Raw genomic sequence first — 16,250 nt, 5'->3', positions numbered from 1 at the left:
ATATATATATATATATATAATTTGTGACTGTACACCCGCTGCCGCTCTCTGCAGGAGCAAGTGCAACAATGTGGCCAAAGAAGAGCCCGAAATTTCGCTATATCCACCACCGCCGGGGGATTTTGCCCTTTCGGGGAAAAGGTCCCCGTCTCCCCCGAGGAGGCGCGGGGGGGGGGGGGGGGGGTCACGCCCACTCGCTAATCTGTGACGTCGCGGTCACGTGATCCGCAATCCCCTCGTCTCCTACGAGCATTTCTCCCCCGTCTGAATACCCCTTTAACGTACGCGTTGAAAGATGTCTGTACGTGTCACCTCTCTCTCGCTTCAACCTCTCCACCGCTCGCAACGCTCGAGCGCGCACATTGAGTGGTAACACTCTTTCGGCTCGTTTATCTGCGATGGAGAGGACGCCGCCGAAACATCCGCCGTAGCGATTAGGCCTAACCCGGCCGTCGCCGGCGTTGCGAGGGTTAGCGAAGCCGATCGCGTTCGCGAATGGCGACGTGGCGATCGTGATTGGCTTGTGATCGGTGCACTTCACCGATCACAAGGCCGTGGTAGTCAAGGAGAAACGCGCGCCAGCTCCGGTCCAGCGCCCGTGTCCACTCTGAAGAAACGACAAGACCTACGCCAGCCATCGCTTCAAACGAATCTTCCAGCGCTCACCGCAGCACCCGCGTTAGCGCCGTTCAACCCGTGACGCCACCCGTGCGCAACGCTGCTGCTTCGCATCCCATCAGGGTTCCCTTTGGGAAGATGTTTAAAATTTTCTTTCTCATGCAGACTTATGACACGAAATCCATATTACACACTCAGCTACACAGCGGTTTCCCTTAATGCAAAGTTTCTACATAATGGTCACGCGTTTACGGCCGCGGCGGCTGCTCGCACTATCCTCATGGCTTCACATCAAATTAAATATTCGCAGTAAATAGAACCTTTCCGACAATATGAAGCGTCAACGCAGTTACTTTTGTTCATGTTCGCAATCCTAGGCCACGATAACAGCAACCGCCTCGCGCGCGCAGCGCGCCAGAAAACTCCGTTGCCGCCGGCGTCACAATCGAAATATGGCCGCACAACTCACTTGTAGCTAGCTCCTGTACAGGCTCGCTAGCTTTTTTGTGCCTTCGACAACGTCACGAGAGCGCGCCAAGTGATGTGATGATATAAGCTCGCATAGGCGCGCCATGACACGGATGACAGCGGCACATAAAGGCACCAAACGTAGCCTCGGTGATCGGTTCGGAAGCGCACTGGAGCCCATCGCGGAGGCCGTGCACCAAAGACCGCTTGGGAGCAGTTTCGGCGCAATAATGCGTTTTGGAGCAGGATAGCGCAGCAGAAGCGGATTGGCGCAGCGTGGCGCAAATGGCGCAGCACTTCCACCCCTGCGTAAGACTCCCGCCTCGTTGCATCAGCGGGTGTTGACGCTGGTTGCGTCAGACGCTCTACCAGCTTGAATGCACATTGACTTAGCTGGCATTAAGAGTGCTGAGGACAGCAACAATGACAACAGACCGCCATTCCACGAAAAAAAAAAATAGAATGTTTCCCACAATATTGCGGTCCATGTGTCTACCAGAAGTTGATTTTGACCCTCACTGGTTCTGAATTGCGCTGCCCTGCTTTATAGCATAGAGCTGACTAATCTTAGGCAGCCACATAAATCTGCAGCAAAGCACAATCACTGGAAGCCACTTTGTTGACTCCACTGTATCTGCTAGCTTTGTATGAGCAGTGCTCAGAAAGCTAACCAAATTATATTAGAGAAAATGGACAACAATTAACCCTGACATTCTTTTTTATTTTCCCATCAATTATGCAGATAAACTGCAAACAGAGTTATGAGATCATTCTTGCCACTGCACATTTTGCACTAGCACAGTAGTTCCTTTATAAAGTCATGCTTTAGGGCATCCTCAGCTGTGATTCGAGTTGTAGGGTCGGGGTCAAGCAGCTTGTACAGCAGGTCGTAGGCAGAGTCTGGCACATGAAGCCATGATTCATGGTACCTGAAGTGTGCCTTTTCAACACCATCTGCTGTCTGCCCAATCTTGACACGGGTGCCTCGTAACCTTTCACATAAGGATTTTAGATCTAGCACTGGCTTTTCATGGCTGACGGTAAGCAGTTTTCCTGGAAGTAATAGAAAACAGGTGATCAACAATGGAATGTAGGTAGAAAGTACTTTTGACCAAACATACTTTGACACTTGACAAATACCACATTGCTTATCTAATACCTTCATGTGCTATTGAATATTTAACACCATTCGAAATTTGTAGAGCTTGAGCTATGCACACCTCCTTCAAAATAAAAACAATATTTTTCAAAGGAGTCTGGATGACACGGGCAGAAACTACTCCCAAGATAAAAGCACAGTTGCTTAGTTGTGACTGTTGCGTCTTGAATGTCAGGAAACGAGAAAGGCCGTGGACGCCGCCACAAGCTTCAAAACCACTCTTGTCTTTATTTTCCCTTTTCGTCCTTGGCTTGGCTAGCCAGTGGATTTTGGGCCGTCTTAGCTCGGCTACACAGTACTCTCGGAGAGGAATTTGTCAGGTTGCAACAGCACATGCAGGTGGTGCAAAAGTGTTGATGCCAAGTGAGAAGGACATGCAGTTTTTGTTGCAGCCCAAAAGATGATATGCCCGGTGTGTTCCAATGTCTCATCTGTGAACGTGACACATAAAAATTGCAAAATCATCCCATATACTGTAAAATTTCACAGTTTAGGAAATTTCATTTATTTCATTTCATTCATTATACCCTCAAAGCCAGTCAAGACATGACAGAAGGATGTGGGTTGTATGTCATATCAGAAGTACAACAGAATAAGTACAATTTGGGATTTTTTTTTAAAGGCCAACTCCGGCGATTTTTAGAGGTCATTGGATCTCAATAAAATTCGCTGGGTACGTTCCTTTTCACATTCCCGTTATTTATGAAAAATTACAAGCTGGAGATATTGCCCCGACTCTCCCCACCTCGCTTCCCAGAATTATTGGTAACGTGTGTGTGACGCCATTTTTGTTAAAGCGGAAGTGACGGAACCGAGGGGCTACTAGAGCATCTGCTATCCGCAAGGCAACAATCGCGTGTGTTTGGCGAGCGCTTCGTTGGCTGGATGTTTGAATTTCAGTTCCTTGTGGTAATGCATGCGATGGGTGGCAAGTGTTGTTGCGTTGTGGGCTGCACACGATTCCCCGATGGCAGTCACGAAACACTCGCACCTAACGATTACCCTGCGTATTTATATTAGAGCTAACAATGCCGGTTTACCGCACGGAAAGTGTGGTAATACAGTAGCGGCTAAAGAATACACATGCGTGAACATTACCGTACGGAAACACTTTCCATAACATATACAGGGTGCATCGGGCCTATCGGTATACGGTGAGCTGCACGTCGTGCAAAACAACGTAGCCTAATGTAGTAATGTTGATGCGAAAAGGTGGCTCATACTTGGCTTATATTAAATTCCTTCGGCCCTACCAACGCGACGTTGAACGCCGCTATTGCCAAGCTTATGCACTCTTCCCATAGCAATATTAACCCTTTGTATCCCAGCGTCCACATATGTGGACAAAACATATCAGTGAAGTGGGATCAGGCTAGCCAACGCATTGCCTTAAAATCGATTTGAAATGTTGGCATTACTTCAGAATTTCATAAAAACATCTATATGTGCCCACTTCTGTGCACAAACAGCGGTATGTGCGCACAGAACAATGGCGTTCTGCACAAGTCGTCTGTTGAGGTGTATGCCTACATATTTTTTATAGGTTCACTCTAAATTCGTAGGAGTTTTTATATTACTGAGATTTATTCGAGAAAAGGAAGGGTTTATCTTGTCTTTGTGTCATATTTGTTGCACTGTGAGCGACCAAAGTTTTGCAAGTTGAGTTGTCGCTGCGGCGTCCACGTTTGTGGACACCAGGCATACCGAGATCGTGTAAAAAACTGATAGAACGCCGCATAGTAGTAAGACCCGCTTCGTTGCCGTGCGGCTCTACCCAAAACATTATCAGTGATATAGCTAAACACGTCTTGTAAAAGTTATTTAGAATTTATTTGCTTTATTCTGGACGTGGATTAAGTGATGAAGACATACATGCCATAATTTTCGAGCTGACTATAGCAGAAGCGAATGATCCGATTTGGAGGGCACCGGTAATTAGCACGTTGAAGTAGAGCCATCAGTAAGCAAATGCCTTATGAAAAATGCTACTGCTGATGATGAAAGCATTCAGTTTGAACGTAACCATGAACGCACTGGTAATGATGAACAACCACGATAAAGATGATGACGAACACGTTGAAGTAGAGCGGTGGGCAAGCAGATGGGCCTTGAATGGTGATAATGATGGTGATGAGGAAGGCGTTGAATCAGAGCCGTTAGCCATCGGCCACGTGACCCTTTATGATGATGATGGTGATGATTATCATAACAACAATAATAATAATAATAATGATGATGAACGCGTTGAACTCATGATGGCGTTGATTATGGTAAGTAGTGATGATGATAGTAATTATTGTATTGGAAGAGAGCCGTCGGCAAGCAAAGTTCCATGTACGATGAAGAAGGATGATGGACCCACTGTAACTGGTGTTCCCAGGGTCCACATATGTGGACACTTGTTTTCTTGTAGAACTAAAGGTAAAACTTCTCGTGTTTTGGTTTATTCACACTTTCGTATGTATTGTAATTGCATATACGCAAAAAAACATTTACTTGCGCAGCTGCATTGGCCATGGGATACAAAGGGTTAAGAAGCTTTAGTTAGTCCGCAAACTTCTCAGCGATAGCATTTTACCCGATCGCGGCCCCACAATCTTGGGCCACCTGGACAGGTGGCACCATCTGGCGGTGAAATGCGCAACCAGGCAAGCAAAGATCTAAACAAGTGTGTCTACTTCATCGAAGAGGAATGGAATGTGTGGGAATCGAGCGCGCCCTTCCCTTTGGCGCCTCGTTCCCCAACTAGCGCGCGTGTTGGCAGCGCGCGGCTCGAGCGCCGAGAACCGCCGTTAATCGGCAGACCACGGCGGCAGCGCCAGGCCTTTGTCTGGTGTGGTCTGGTGCGAGCCATGCGTCAGCTTCCCGGCGCGCGGGCACGCGTCCGGGCATGCCTCGACATGCTCACATGCTCACGCCACCAAGCTAGCTTACGTCACTGAGCAACGCCTGTCCTCATTGGCTGCCAGTGACAACCCCCTTCCCCCTTGAGCTCACTTCTGTCAGGCGCGGGCTTGCCCGCGGGAGATGCTCTCAGGCGGCTTCTCGTTCGTGTGCTCGACTGCTGCCCTTTGTGTGATAGTCGTAGCGCCGCTGGCAAGCGTACTCGATCGGTCTTGCGGAGTTCCCTTTACGGCCTGCAAGCCCGTGACTGTCGTACTGTGCTGCATCTTGGGTTAATAAACCCGTGTTTTTTGTTGACCTCCTGCCTCGAGTGCCTTTTCTGCGCCGTGCCGGAGAATCGACGAACCCGGCCGTAGCGTCTTTGTTCGCTGCGGCAGCACTGCCGCTGCGTGCGACGACGCTGCGGCCGGGTTCGTCGTTTTCTCCGACACGGCGCAGAAACCACGTACGAGGCAGGGTAACAACAACAACGGGTTTATTAACCCAAGATGCAGCACAGTGCGACACTCACGGGCTTGCAGGCCGTATAGGGAACTCCGCAAGACCGAGCAAGTACGCTTGCCTACGGCGCGACGACTCACGCACGAGGGCCGAAGTCGAACGTACGAACGAGAAGCCGCCTGCTAGAGCAGCGCGTCAACCTCAAGGCCTGAGAGCATCTCCCGCGGGCAAGCCCGCGCCAGACAGAAGCGAGCTCAAGGGGGAAGGGGGTTTTCACTGGCAGCCAATGAGGACAGGCGTTGCTCAGTGACGTAAGCTAGCTTGGTGGCGTGAGCAAGCGAGTGACATGTCCATAGAGCCAATGGGGACGAATTCGGACGCGATGGTAGCGCCGCTCCCCCGTAACATGCACCCCGACCGAAACCGCGAGCGACGGAAAGCCAGAGCAGAAACTCTCCATAAAGCGTACGGCGGGGAACGGGATGCTATCTGAGTGGATGCTGCATGCGATCAGCACGGAGCCACAGCGGTGGCCTACACACCGAACACCCCTCCATTAATAAAAGAATTACCTCATGGAACAAAACCAGAAGAAGCAGAAGAGATCGCTATTGCGCTAGCGCTCGGCAGTTCCAATGCGACCTACATCCTCAGTGATTCAAAAACTGCATTGTTAAATTATGCTAGGGGCAGAGTTCACCCTACCACATTCCACATGCTGACCCAGAACCTCCCTTCCTCCCGCAGCGCTGAGCTCATCTGGGTGCCCGCGCATTCGGGAAACCCTGGCAATGAGGCCGCCGATTCTTTAGCCCGAGGGTCGAGAAACCGGGCACAGGTGGATCTCATGGAGGGTTTCTCGAAGGAGCGTGCGTGTACCTTTGCTGAGCTCACTGCAAATGCTCGTGCTGAAAGGCAAATATACCCACCCACCCCCCCACACTTCCCTTACTACCAGGGAACAGCACCTATGGCGCCGTCTGCAAACGCGGACTTTACCTACCCCCTCCCTCCTCTCCCACTACCGACCCACCCCACCTTCCTGCCCTCTGTGCAATGCACCGAGGGCAAACCTAACCCACATTCTCCTGGCCTGTCCATCTTCTCCCGGCGGGTCGGTGCCACTCAAGACCTGGGAGACCTCGCTACGCTCCACGGACCCGGCAAGGCAGAAGATCGCCGCCCGCCGGGCTGCCAACGTCATGGACTTATTAGACATGAACGTTTGAGTGTGGTGGGGTCGCGCGGGGACACAGGGGGCCTGGGAGGTCCTGAATTCCCTTGCAATAAAGTTTTTTCGACTCGACTCGTCTAGATTCTAACGGTAGTTGCAAAAACAATGAAAAATGTTATCTTGCTCTCAACAGAAAAAGCTTTTATTATTTTTCACATGCAATTTAGTTTTAAGAACTACGAATATTGTTTGTAGATTTTATAGCTGTGTATAAAATGAAATATGTTTGAAACGCACAAGGGCACTTTGATATGGCGGCTGGCGTTCCGCATAGCAGACGATGCCGTCGTCGTCTGCTTCTGCGTCGCCGCTGCCCCACGCTCGCTCCGGCAGCCCCCTTTCCACCCTACCTGAATTTTTCTCGTTTCCGTAATGTACACTGTAGTCAATTACTCATAAGGTATTCACAAGTATCTTGCATACTTACTTTAGTAGGGCAGTGCTGCCGCATACAGGCCGAGCGAAATGACAACGCTGATCACACAAACTTGCAGCAATAAATTATTTTATTGCGACTGTATCGATGGTTACACAAAATGAAGGACACGTAAGTAGCGTTTTAGCATGTATACCAGCGAATAACATGCATGCATAAGCGTTTATATGCAAAGAAGGTACGTACTACACATAGCCCCACCACAGATGTCCGGAGCACAGAAGCTGTCCAGCGTTGGATGATAAATAGATCCAACTGCACGAAGCCTTCGCTGGCATAAGAAAGGTATACCGCTAAAGTCCCTGCACTTCTGCTGCTCAAGATGTCGCACCACTTCATCACAGTATTCAGCAAACTGTCTGTAACTGATACACACCGTGAACTGATATGAACATATCCGCGTCGCTTTCACGGCCACCAGTGCGGCGTGTCTTCTGTTTTCTGGTTTGCGCTGCCACAAAAGTGCGTCACTTTCAAATCTTTTAGCCTTCGCGCTATACACGCTTCTGACAGCATAAAATTAAATGAGAAACTGTTTTTTGTGCATATTGACCTGAAGTCTTACAAATAAAATCGGCGAAAAAAAGGCTTAGATGGCGTTTCGATTACCGCTGCCGGCGGTGCGCTGTCGTCGTTTCGATGGGGGCGACACCTGAAGGCCCGGACGCGAAGCTTGCATCATGCCACCGGCTTGGCGTGAGCATGTCCAGGCATGCCCGGACGTGTGCCCGCGCGCCGGGAAGCTGACGCATGGCTCGCACCAGACAAAGAGGCCTGGCGCTGCCACCGTGGTCTGCCGATTAACGGCGGTTCTCGGCGCTCGAGCCGCGCGGTGCCAACACGCGCGCTAGTTGGGGAACGAGGCGCCAAAGGGAAGGGCGCGCTCGATTCCCACAAATGACGATTTTAGTTCGCCTACAAATGCGTCCGAATCGCAGCTTTCATTTTCCGACAGCTCTGAGGAGCTTGTGCACGTAGCACGGTCAGTCACACACAAGATATATTTCCAGCGGAGTCACCTTTCCCCTGAGTGTCTGCTCTTCGCCGCTTTCGCAGCTTTCATAAAACGCGCTGGCAGGACCGGCATGCCTTGCATGATTTCCGGCTTTTCCCTACTTATACGTCACGCGAAGACAGTATGCTTGGTTGGGTTTCGGTTTCGGTGTTGTCTTTTTTGCTTATTTAAAATTATTCTCCAATTTGCCGAGTATTTCTGCTATCGGGCCCGTGACAGGAACGTCTCAGGAACATAACAGCACCATTACATTGACATGGCCAAAAAATCGCCGGAGTTGGCCTTTAAGTGCTCGTTTTTTCTTTTTTGTTGGATAAAACGATAGACACATTCCCAGGTTTAAATGCAGATATACCCAATAATGTGGATGGTGGGACAATCGCCGCCGTAGCTCAATTGGTAGAGCATCGGACGCGTTTCAAAGGTTGCAGGTTCAGTCCCTGCCGGTGGCAAGTTTTCTTTTTGTCCACTTTAATTTGTCATATTTATATCATAATTACTGTAAATAACATCCCCTATACATTCCTTGGCTTGATTGTCCATTAGTTCTAATTAATGTTGTGTCTAACATAAGTACAATTTGACATAAGTAATTCGGTATGAATACAATGAGTAGCAAAGAAAAAGAAGCATAACAAGATATTAAAGAGATGGGTCATTCCACGCCAACTGTCCCAGCCTTGGTGCTCGACCATCTGCGATTTCAATGAAAAAAATCGAGGGCTATCTATCCAAAGCCAGAAGCCTTCCGCCAAAATATTTTTGGCGAAAAAAATTTTTCAGTGTGCCAAACCGTATGTGAAATTTTTCGGAAAGCTCGAAACTATGGCTCGGAAAATGCGTTTTCAAAAAATCTCTTCTTCATAAATTAGGCTAGGACAAATTTTTACCTACATAACGATCGTAGGCTTCTCACTTAAAATAAGTTTCACGAACGTTTACGCTTTCGTGGGTTTTTTATGCGACCTTAAATGTGGACAATATGACCCATATTGGGGATTTTTTCATAGGAAGGCGACATTCAGTGAAATGTAATATTTCGTTTTAACTGATTGCCAGGAAGTTGTACTGTAGCCAAAAAATAGTTTGAGACGCATATGGCGTGAAATAGTGTGTACAGCTGGCGACAAAGTTGCAAAAAAGTTCATCTTCGCACACGTTTAGTCGTAAATTTAACATTGAGGTGGTCCTAGTAAAATTATGCTAAATAGTGCATTTACTAGCAACATTACTTGTCTACTGACTGAAAAAGTTTTATAGAATTACTTTTTGTTTTAAGGAAGAAAAAAATTTTTGAATTTGTGTTCTGCCGGTGTCTCTTCTTGCTCGTGTTTTGTGTTCGCAAGAACGCGTCTTGGCGGTAAGTACCACCTATGGGGGCGCGAGATTCTCCACGGAACAGGTGGACAACCTAATCATCTTTGCCCGTGCTTATTTGAATACTTTAACAGCGAGTATTGGCCTGAGTCAACGAGAAATGCGAACCCCGCTATAGGGAATTTAACCACATGCATGCTGTCCATTGAAGGCCAGCATAGTGTGCTTATGCAACAGCGGGAAGCGACACCGATGCGTGCAACACCCCGTTGCCTGCGCACAGATATAAAAATGGGAAGAACACTACGATTAAGGAAGAATTCTGCTGCTGTAATATGAAACGCATGTTGTACTTTTGCACCAATTCACGGTCACTGGTCAAACGTCATCACTTACATACGATTCACTTATAAATATACTCATCACTCAGGCACGTAGGCAAGCCCCCCCCCCCCCCCCGAAATTCGTCCAGCCTGTATTCCCAGGCAAATTGTTCTTTTGCCATGGAAAGACTTTGTTTCGAACAATTAGGCCTTGCCCCCGCCCCCCCCCCCCCCCCGAAAAGAAATCCTCTGTCATCACTTATATACGATTGTGTTGGTTCACGAGTGCAACTTATCTGCTTTGTTAAAGCAACTAATCTGCTCCTTTTGCCACTTTTATATCTGTGCGCAGGCAACGGGGTGTTGCACGCATCGGTGTCGCTTCCCGCTGTTGCATAAGCGCACTATGCCGGCCTTCAATGGACAGCATGCATGTGGTTAAATTCACTATAGCGGGGTTCGCATTTCTCGTTGACTCAGGCCAATACTCGCTGTTAAAGTATTTGAATAAGCACGGGCAAAGATGATTAGGTTGTCCAGCTGTTCAGTGGCGAATCTCGCGCCCCCATAGGTGGTACTTACCGCCAAGACGCGTTCTTGCGAACACAAAACACGAGCAAGAAGAGACACCGGCAGAACACAAATTCAAAAATTTTTTTCTTCCTTAAAACAAAAAGTAATTCTATAAAACTTTCTCAGTCAGTAGACAAGTAATGTTGCTAGTAAATGCACTATTTAGCATAATTTTACTAGGACCACCTCAATGTTAAATTTACGACTAAACATGTGCGAAGATGAACTTTTTTGCAACTTTGTCGCCAGCTGTACACACTATTTCACGCCATATACGTCTCAAACTATTATTTGGCTACAGTACAACTTCCTGGCAATCAGATAAAACGAAATATTACATTTCACTGAATGTCGCCTTCCTATGAAAAAATCCCCAATATGGGTCATATTGTCCATATTTAAGGCCGCATAAAAAACCCACAAAAGCGTAAACATTCGTGAAACTTATTTTAAGTGAGAAGCCTACGATCGTTATGTAGGTAAAAATTTGTCCTAGCCTAATTTATGAAGAAGAGATTTTTTGAAAACGCATTTTCCGAGCCATAGTTTCGAGCTTTCCGAAAAATTTCACATACGGTTTGGCGCACTGAAAAATTTTTTTCGCCAAAAATATTTTGGCGGAAGGCTTCTGGCTTTGGATAGATAGTCCTTGATTTTTTTCATTGAAATCGCAGATGGTCGAGCGCCAAGGCTGGGACAGTTGGCGTGGAATGACCCAGATACAAGATATACAAGTAATTAAAATCACATTAGTAATGTTATTTAAGGCATCAAGAAACAAGGAATCATAATTGATGGATACAATGTTTGCGGGAAGGTGGTTCCATTTTAGCGATGTCCAAGGAATGAGTGACTGGGAAAATATGTTTGTGCTGCAAGAAGGAAAGTGAACCTTATAAGAATGATCAAAGTGACAAGATACATAGCGAGGAGTATGCAATGTTGTATGGCGAGAAATTTTATGAAATAGTAATGATAAACAGCAAAATTTCAAGTCTAGCTCCAAAAGATGGATGTGAAAGGCTCATTTTCATGGCTGTTATGCTGGCAGTTCTCTTAAAATTTGAAAGAATAAGACGAGCTGCATTATTCTGAACTAATTATGTGTTGAGTTTGTGTCATGCCGTTCTCTGCTTGCGTCCAAGGCCGGTGCCAATGGCTGTTCCACAACTGGGAAGGGCAACTCTAGCAAAATGCATAATTTCAATTACTGTGACAACCTTGCTTAGCATTTAACAACCGGTGTGTAGAGATGTCATTCCTCTAACCTCATTCAGTAATTTCTTAAAAAAGTTTACAATGGCATGCTCTTTGGCATTACAAAAAAAAGAAGAATCAGGTTGCACTGAACAGACTAAAATGCAGGAACGAGCTGCGTCGTAGATGAAGTAATCAGGTTTATTAATCTTACGGTGGTCAACACTGCTGTGCAAAACTACATAATTTTGTTTGCTTACTTGCCAGTTATGCCCGCCCTTCTACCATATTTTACCTAACTGCCCAAGACCTGTGAAAAAGGGAGGATGGGGTTGTTGGAGGTTTACATCATAATGCTACTTTACCCAACCTTTTGATTTAGAAACGAACTTGCTGTATTCAATGAATTCGTCTCAACTTTTATGATATGTCACATTACTTTTAAAGTTAAAGACAGTAGAGGGAGGGGACAGAATGAAACTGGTGGTATGTATTTACTGTTTCTCATGGCTGCAGCGACGTCATAAACCAATGATTACCAGTAAAGTTTTTGATGTCAGTGATCATGCTGGTACTCATAATGATACGGTGTGTGCATGCCTGCATAATTTAAGGGACAAAATCTCTTGTATGGTCCATCTACTAGGTCCATCATCCTTCTTGATTTCAGATGAGAACTTTTGCTTGCCGATGGCTCTGTTTCAATGCATTAATATTATAATCATCACCACTTACCATAATCAACGCCTTCATCATCAGTTCAATGCGTTCATCACTATTACCATCATCATCATCACCATAAACGTTCACGTGGCCGTTTGCTAACGGCTCTGATTCAACACTTTCATCATCATCGTTCATTATCGCCATCATCAACGTGTTAATGCTCATGTTCAACGCTTTCATCATCACTATCATTATCTCCATTCAAGGCCCCTTTGCTTGGCCACAGCTCTGCTTCAACATGTTCGTCATCATCTTTATCGTCGTTGATCATAATTACCAATGCGTTCTGGTTACGTTCAAACTGAATGCTTTCATCATCAGTTGTAGCATTGTTCAAGAAGCCTTCGCTTGTTGATGGTTCTGCTTCAAGCGCTAATTATATGTGCTCGCCAAATCGGAACATTTGAATAACAGAGAGCTGAGCTAGTTGGTTGCCGTTGTGCGTCTCTTCAGTTGTTAGTCGGCATTTGTGGTGTCCTGACTTCTTTCTTGTGTCCGTGTTTGCACGCCCTGTCTCTTTAGAACGGAACATTTGCTTCCGCTAGTCAGCTCGAAAATATGGCATGTATGTCTTCATCACTTAATCCACATCCCGAATAAAGCAAATAAATTCTGAACATAACTTCTTAAAGGCCTATTTAGCTATATTATAGATAATGTTTTGTGCAGAGCCGCACGACAACGAAGTGGATCTTACTGCCATGCAGCGTTCTATCAGCTTCTTGAACGAACGTGGTGTGCCTCGCGTCCACAAACATGGACGCCGCAGCGACAACTCAACTTACGAAACCTTGGTAGCTCACAGTGCAACAAATCTCACACAAAAACAAGATAAACCCTTCCTTTGCTCCAATAAAGCTGAACAATTTAAAAACTCTATTTAGAGTGACCTTATAAAAAAATGCAGACATACACCTCTATAGGTGACTTAAGAAGAACGCCATTGTTCTGTGCACATTTACCGCTGTTCGTTCACAGAAGTGGCCACATATAGATGCTTTTATGAAATGCTGACGTAATGACAACATTTCAAATCGATTTCAAATGTGTGCATGCATGCGCTCAAAGTCGCAGAAGTTCACTAAAAAATGCATGCATGCATGCATCCGTCCGTCCGTCCGTCCGTCCATCCATCCATCCATCCATCCATCCATCCATCCATATCCATCCATATCCATCCATCCATCCATCCATCCATCCATCCATCCATCCATCCATCCATCCATCCATATCCATCCATCCATCCATATCCATCCATCCATCCATCCATCCATCCATCCATATCCATCCATATCCATCCATCCATCCATCCATCCATATCCATCCATATCCATCCATCCATCCATATCCATCCATCCATCCATCCATCCATCCATCCATCCATCCATCCATCCATCCATCCATCCATCCATCCATCCATCCATTTTGTTAATAGGATGTATACCAAAATTGGCATGGCATAACATGACTGTATGGCGAACATGAATGACAGGTCATAACATGAAAAGCATATGTATGTCATGAACCGCATGATTTACATACCACGGTCTTGGTGCTCTTGCGCCGTTTCGTTAACTTTATATATACCAAAACTGGTATGGCGTGCCAAGTGTATAACGAACATAAATGACAAGTCTGTGGGGATACGAGGTGCGTCCGAAGCCTCTGTGTGGGCATTTTGCCGTTCTGCTAATCCCTTTCCTCTCCCGTTCTCCCCTTACGGCAAATGGCGCCATCCTGCGCTACGCGCTGGCTCTCAAAGTGGTGCTGCGCGTGGTTTCGGAGCCGCGAGATTCGGCGCAACTGAGACGCGTGCGCGCCGGGACGAACTCTCTCTCTCTTCTCGGATGCCGCTGGGTAAGCACGTGTTTCCTTCTGGTCCGACATCCCCTTTGAGAATCGCCGGACTGTAGCCTGCCTGGGTGCCTCGGCATCCTCGGCGGGCGTATTACGGCGGGCATATGTTAAGCCAAAGAGCGGTGCCTAATGCTCGTGCGTGGCTGTACCATGCCAAGCCGCACTTGCCGGAAGCCCACGCGTACAGAGATTTGCCCTAGTTCTCGCGACCAGGCCCAGTGGTCATTGCGAGAGTGCGCAGCATAGCCGCGAGGGACCTTTTCCCGAGCGGCGTGTCAAAGCTCGCCATTGCCAGCTGCGACGTGCTCGCGATTCCCCCTTGGAGTACCATCCGCGCGGGAAGCCCGTTGCTTCCGTGTCCCGGGAACAGACGTTGTGCTGTGTGTTGGGGTGCCGCAAAAGGCAAATAAAACGTTTGTGTGTGTTGTTATATCGAACATTGCATTTTTGCTGTGCGACGCTCAACGCCTTTGCTAGCTGAGCGGTACCCTACACATGAGAAGGCGACGGTAGACGCGGCCCTCTCGCTCACTAAGCACGAACTTGCGGTAGTCTTCAACTCCGGTGAATATCGAGGCTACCACAAGTCATAACGTGCAAATCATGACACGCATGACATATACAGCATGATTTACATGAGATGGTCTTGGGGCGCTCGCGGCTATTTCATTAAATGGATATATACCAAAAGTCGCATGACAAAAGATGTCTGTATGACGAACATAAAGACAGGTGATAACATGAAAATCATATGCATGTCATGTTCGGCATGACATACGTGCCGTGCTCATGGTGCTCTCACGGCCGTTTCACTAGCTTGACGTGTACCAAATTTGGTACTGCATGACGTGACTGCGTGACGAACATAAATGACAGGTGGTAGCATGATAATCATGATATGCATGTCATGTAGGGCATGACTTAGGCACCATGCTCATGATATGCTCACAGCCGTTTCACTAGCTTGACAAGAACCAAACTGGTACTGTGTGACGTGATGTAACTATACCAAACATAAATGACAGGTGGTAACATGACAATCATGACATGCGTGTCATGTAGTGCATGAGTGCATGCCACGCTCATTGTGCGCTTGCGGCCGGCCAGTTCGCAAGATTGATATTGACATCAAAATTGATATTACGGGATGTGTCTGTACGAAGAACATAAATGACAGGTGGTAACATGACAATCATGACATACATGTCATGTAGGGCATGATTTAGTTATCACGCTCATGGTGCAGTTGCAGCCGGTTGGCTATCTTGATAGACTCCAAAATTGGTATTGCGCGACGTGACTGTATGAATGACAGGTAGTAACACGAAAATAATGACATGCATGTCATGAACAACATGATTTACATGCCAGGCTCATGGTTGGGTCGCAGCCGGTTCGCTAGCTTGATATACACCAAAATTGGTATTGTGCAACGTGACTGTATGAATGACAGGTGGTAACACGAATATCATGACATGCATGTCATGTACGGCATGATTTACATGCCAGGCTCATGGTTGGGTTGCAGCAGGTTCGCTAGCTTGATATATACACCAAAATTGGTATTATGCGACGTGACTGTATGACGAACATTAATGAGAGGTCCTAACATGCGAATCATGACATGCATGTCATGTACGGTATGATTTACATGACACTGTCATGGTGCACTTCCGGCCGTTTTGTGAACTGTATACCAAAATTGGTATGGCATGACATGAGTGCTTGATGAACATAAATGACAGGTCATGCATTGTATATAACAGAATATACGTTTTATTAGCATGATATATACCAGATTGTACCTGCATGCATGCATGGCAAACATGTGATATATAGTGAACTAGATGTCATGGCATGAATGACTTTATTTGCCTCAAAGACAAACAAGGCAATGTATGCAGCTCTTTGCTAGCTGCTTCGCGTTACATCGATTCCCACAGTGCGTGGGATCTGCCGGATTTTTTTAAGGCAGTGTATTG

At 46.8% G+C, this 16,250-nt stretch overlaps 1 protein-coding gene across 2 annotated transcripts in view; it reads right to left on the bottom strand.

Annotated features, from left to right (window-relative positions):
* Positions 1-1,786: 1,786 nt before the first annotated feature.
* Positions 1,787-16,250, bottom strand: part of LOC119400404 (cell division cycle 7-related protein kinase) — a 51,348-nt gene continuing 36,884 nt past the window's right edge. Inside the window, exon 11 of one of the 2 annotated variants that reach the window (XM_037667429.2) lies at positions 1,787-2,139. In XM_037667429.2, the coding sequence (XP_037523357.1) occupies positions 1,880-2,139 (260 nt within the window). In that variant the 3' untranslated portion in view covers positions 1,787-1,879. Of the gene's footprint in view, positions 2,140-11,268; positions 11,361-16,250 lie in introns of those variants that run through there. The other variant, XM_049417261.1, reaches the window with a different exon arrangement.

The sequence above is a fragment of the Rhipicephalus sanguineus genome, chromosome 1 (genome assembly GCF_013339695.2).
Source record: "Rhipicephalus sanguineus isolate Rsan-2018 chromosome 1, BIME_Rsan_1.4, whole genome shotgun sequence".
Classification (NCBI taxonomy): domain Eukaryota; kingdom Metazoa; phylum Arthropoda; class Arachnida; order Ixodida; family Ixodidae; genus Rhipicephalus; species Rhipicephalus sanguineus.
The sequence above is the reverse complement of the archived record's forward strand: the minus strand, read 5'-3'. Positions and strand labels throughout refer to the sequence as shown.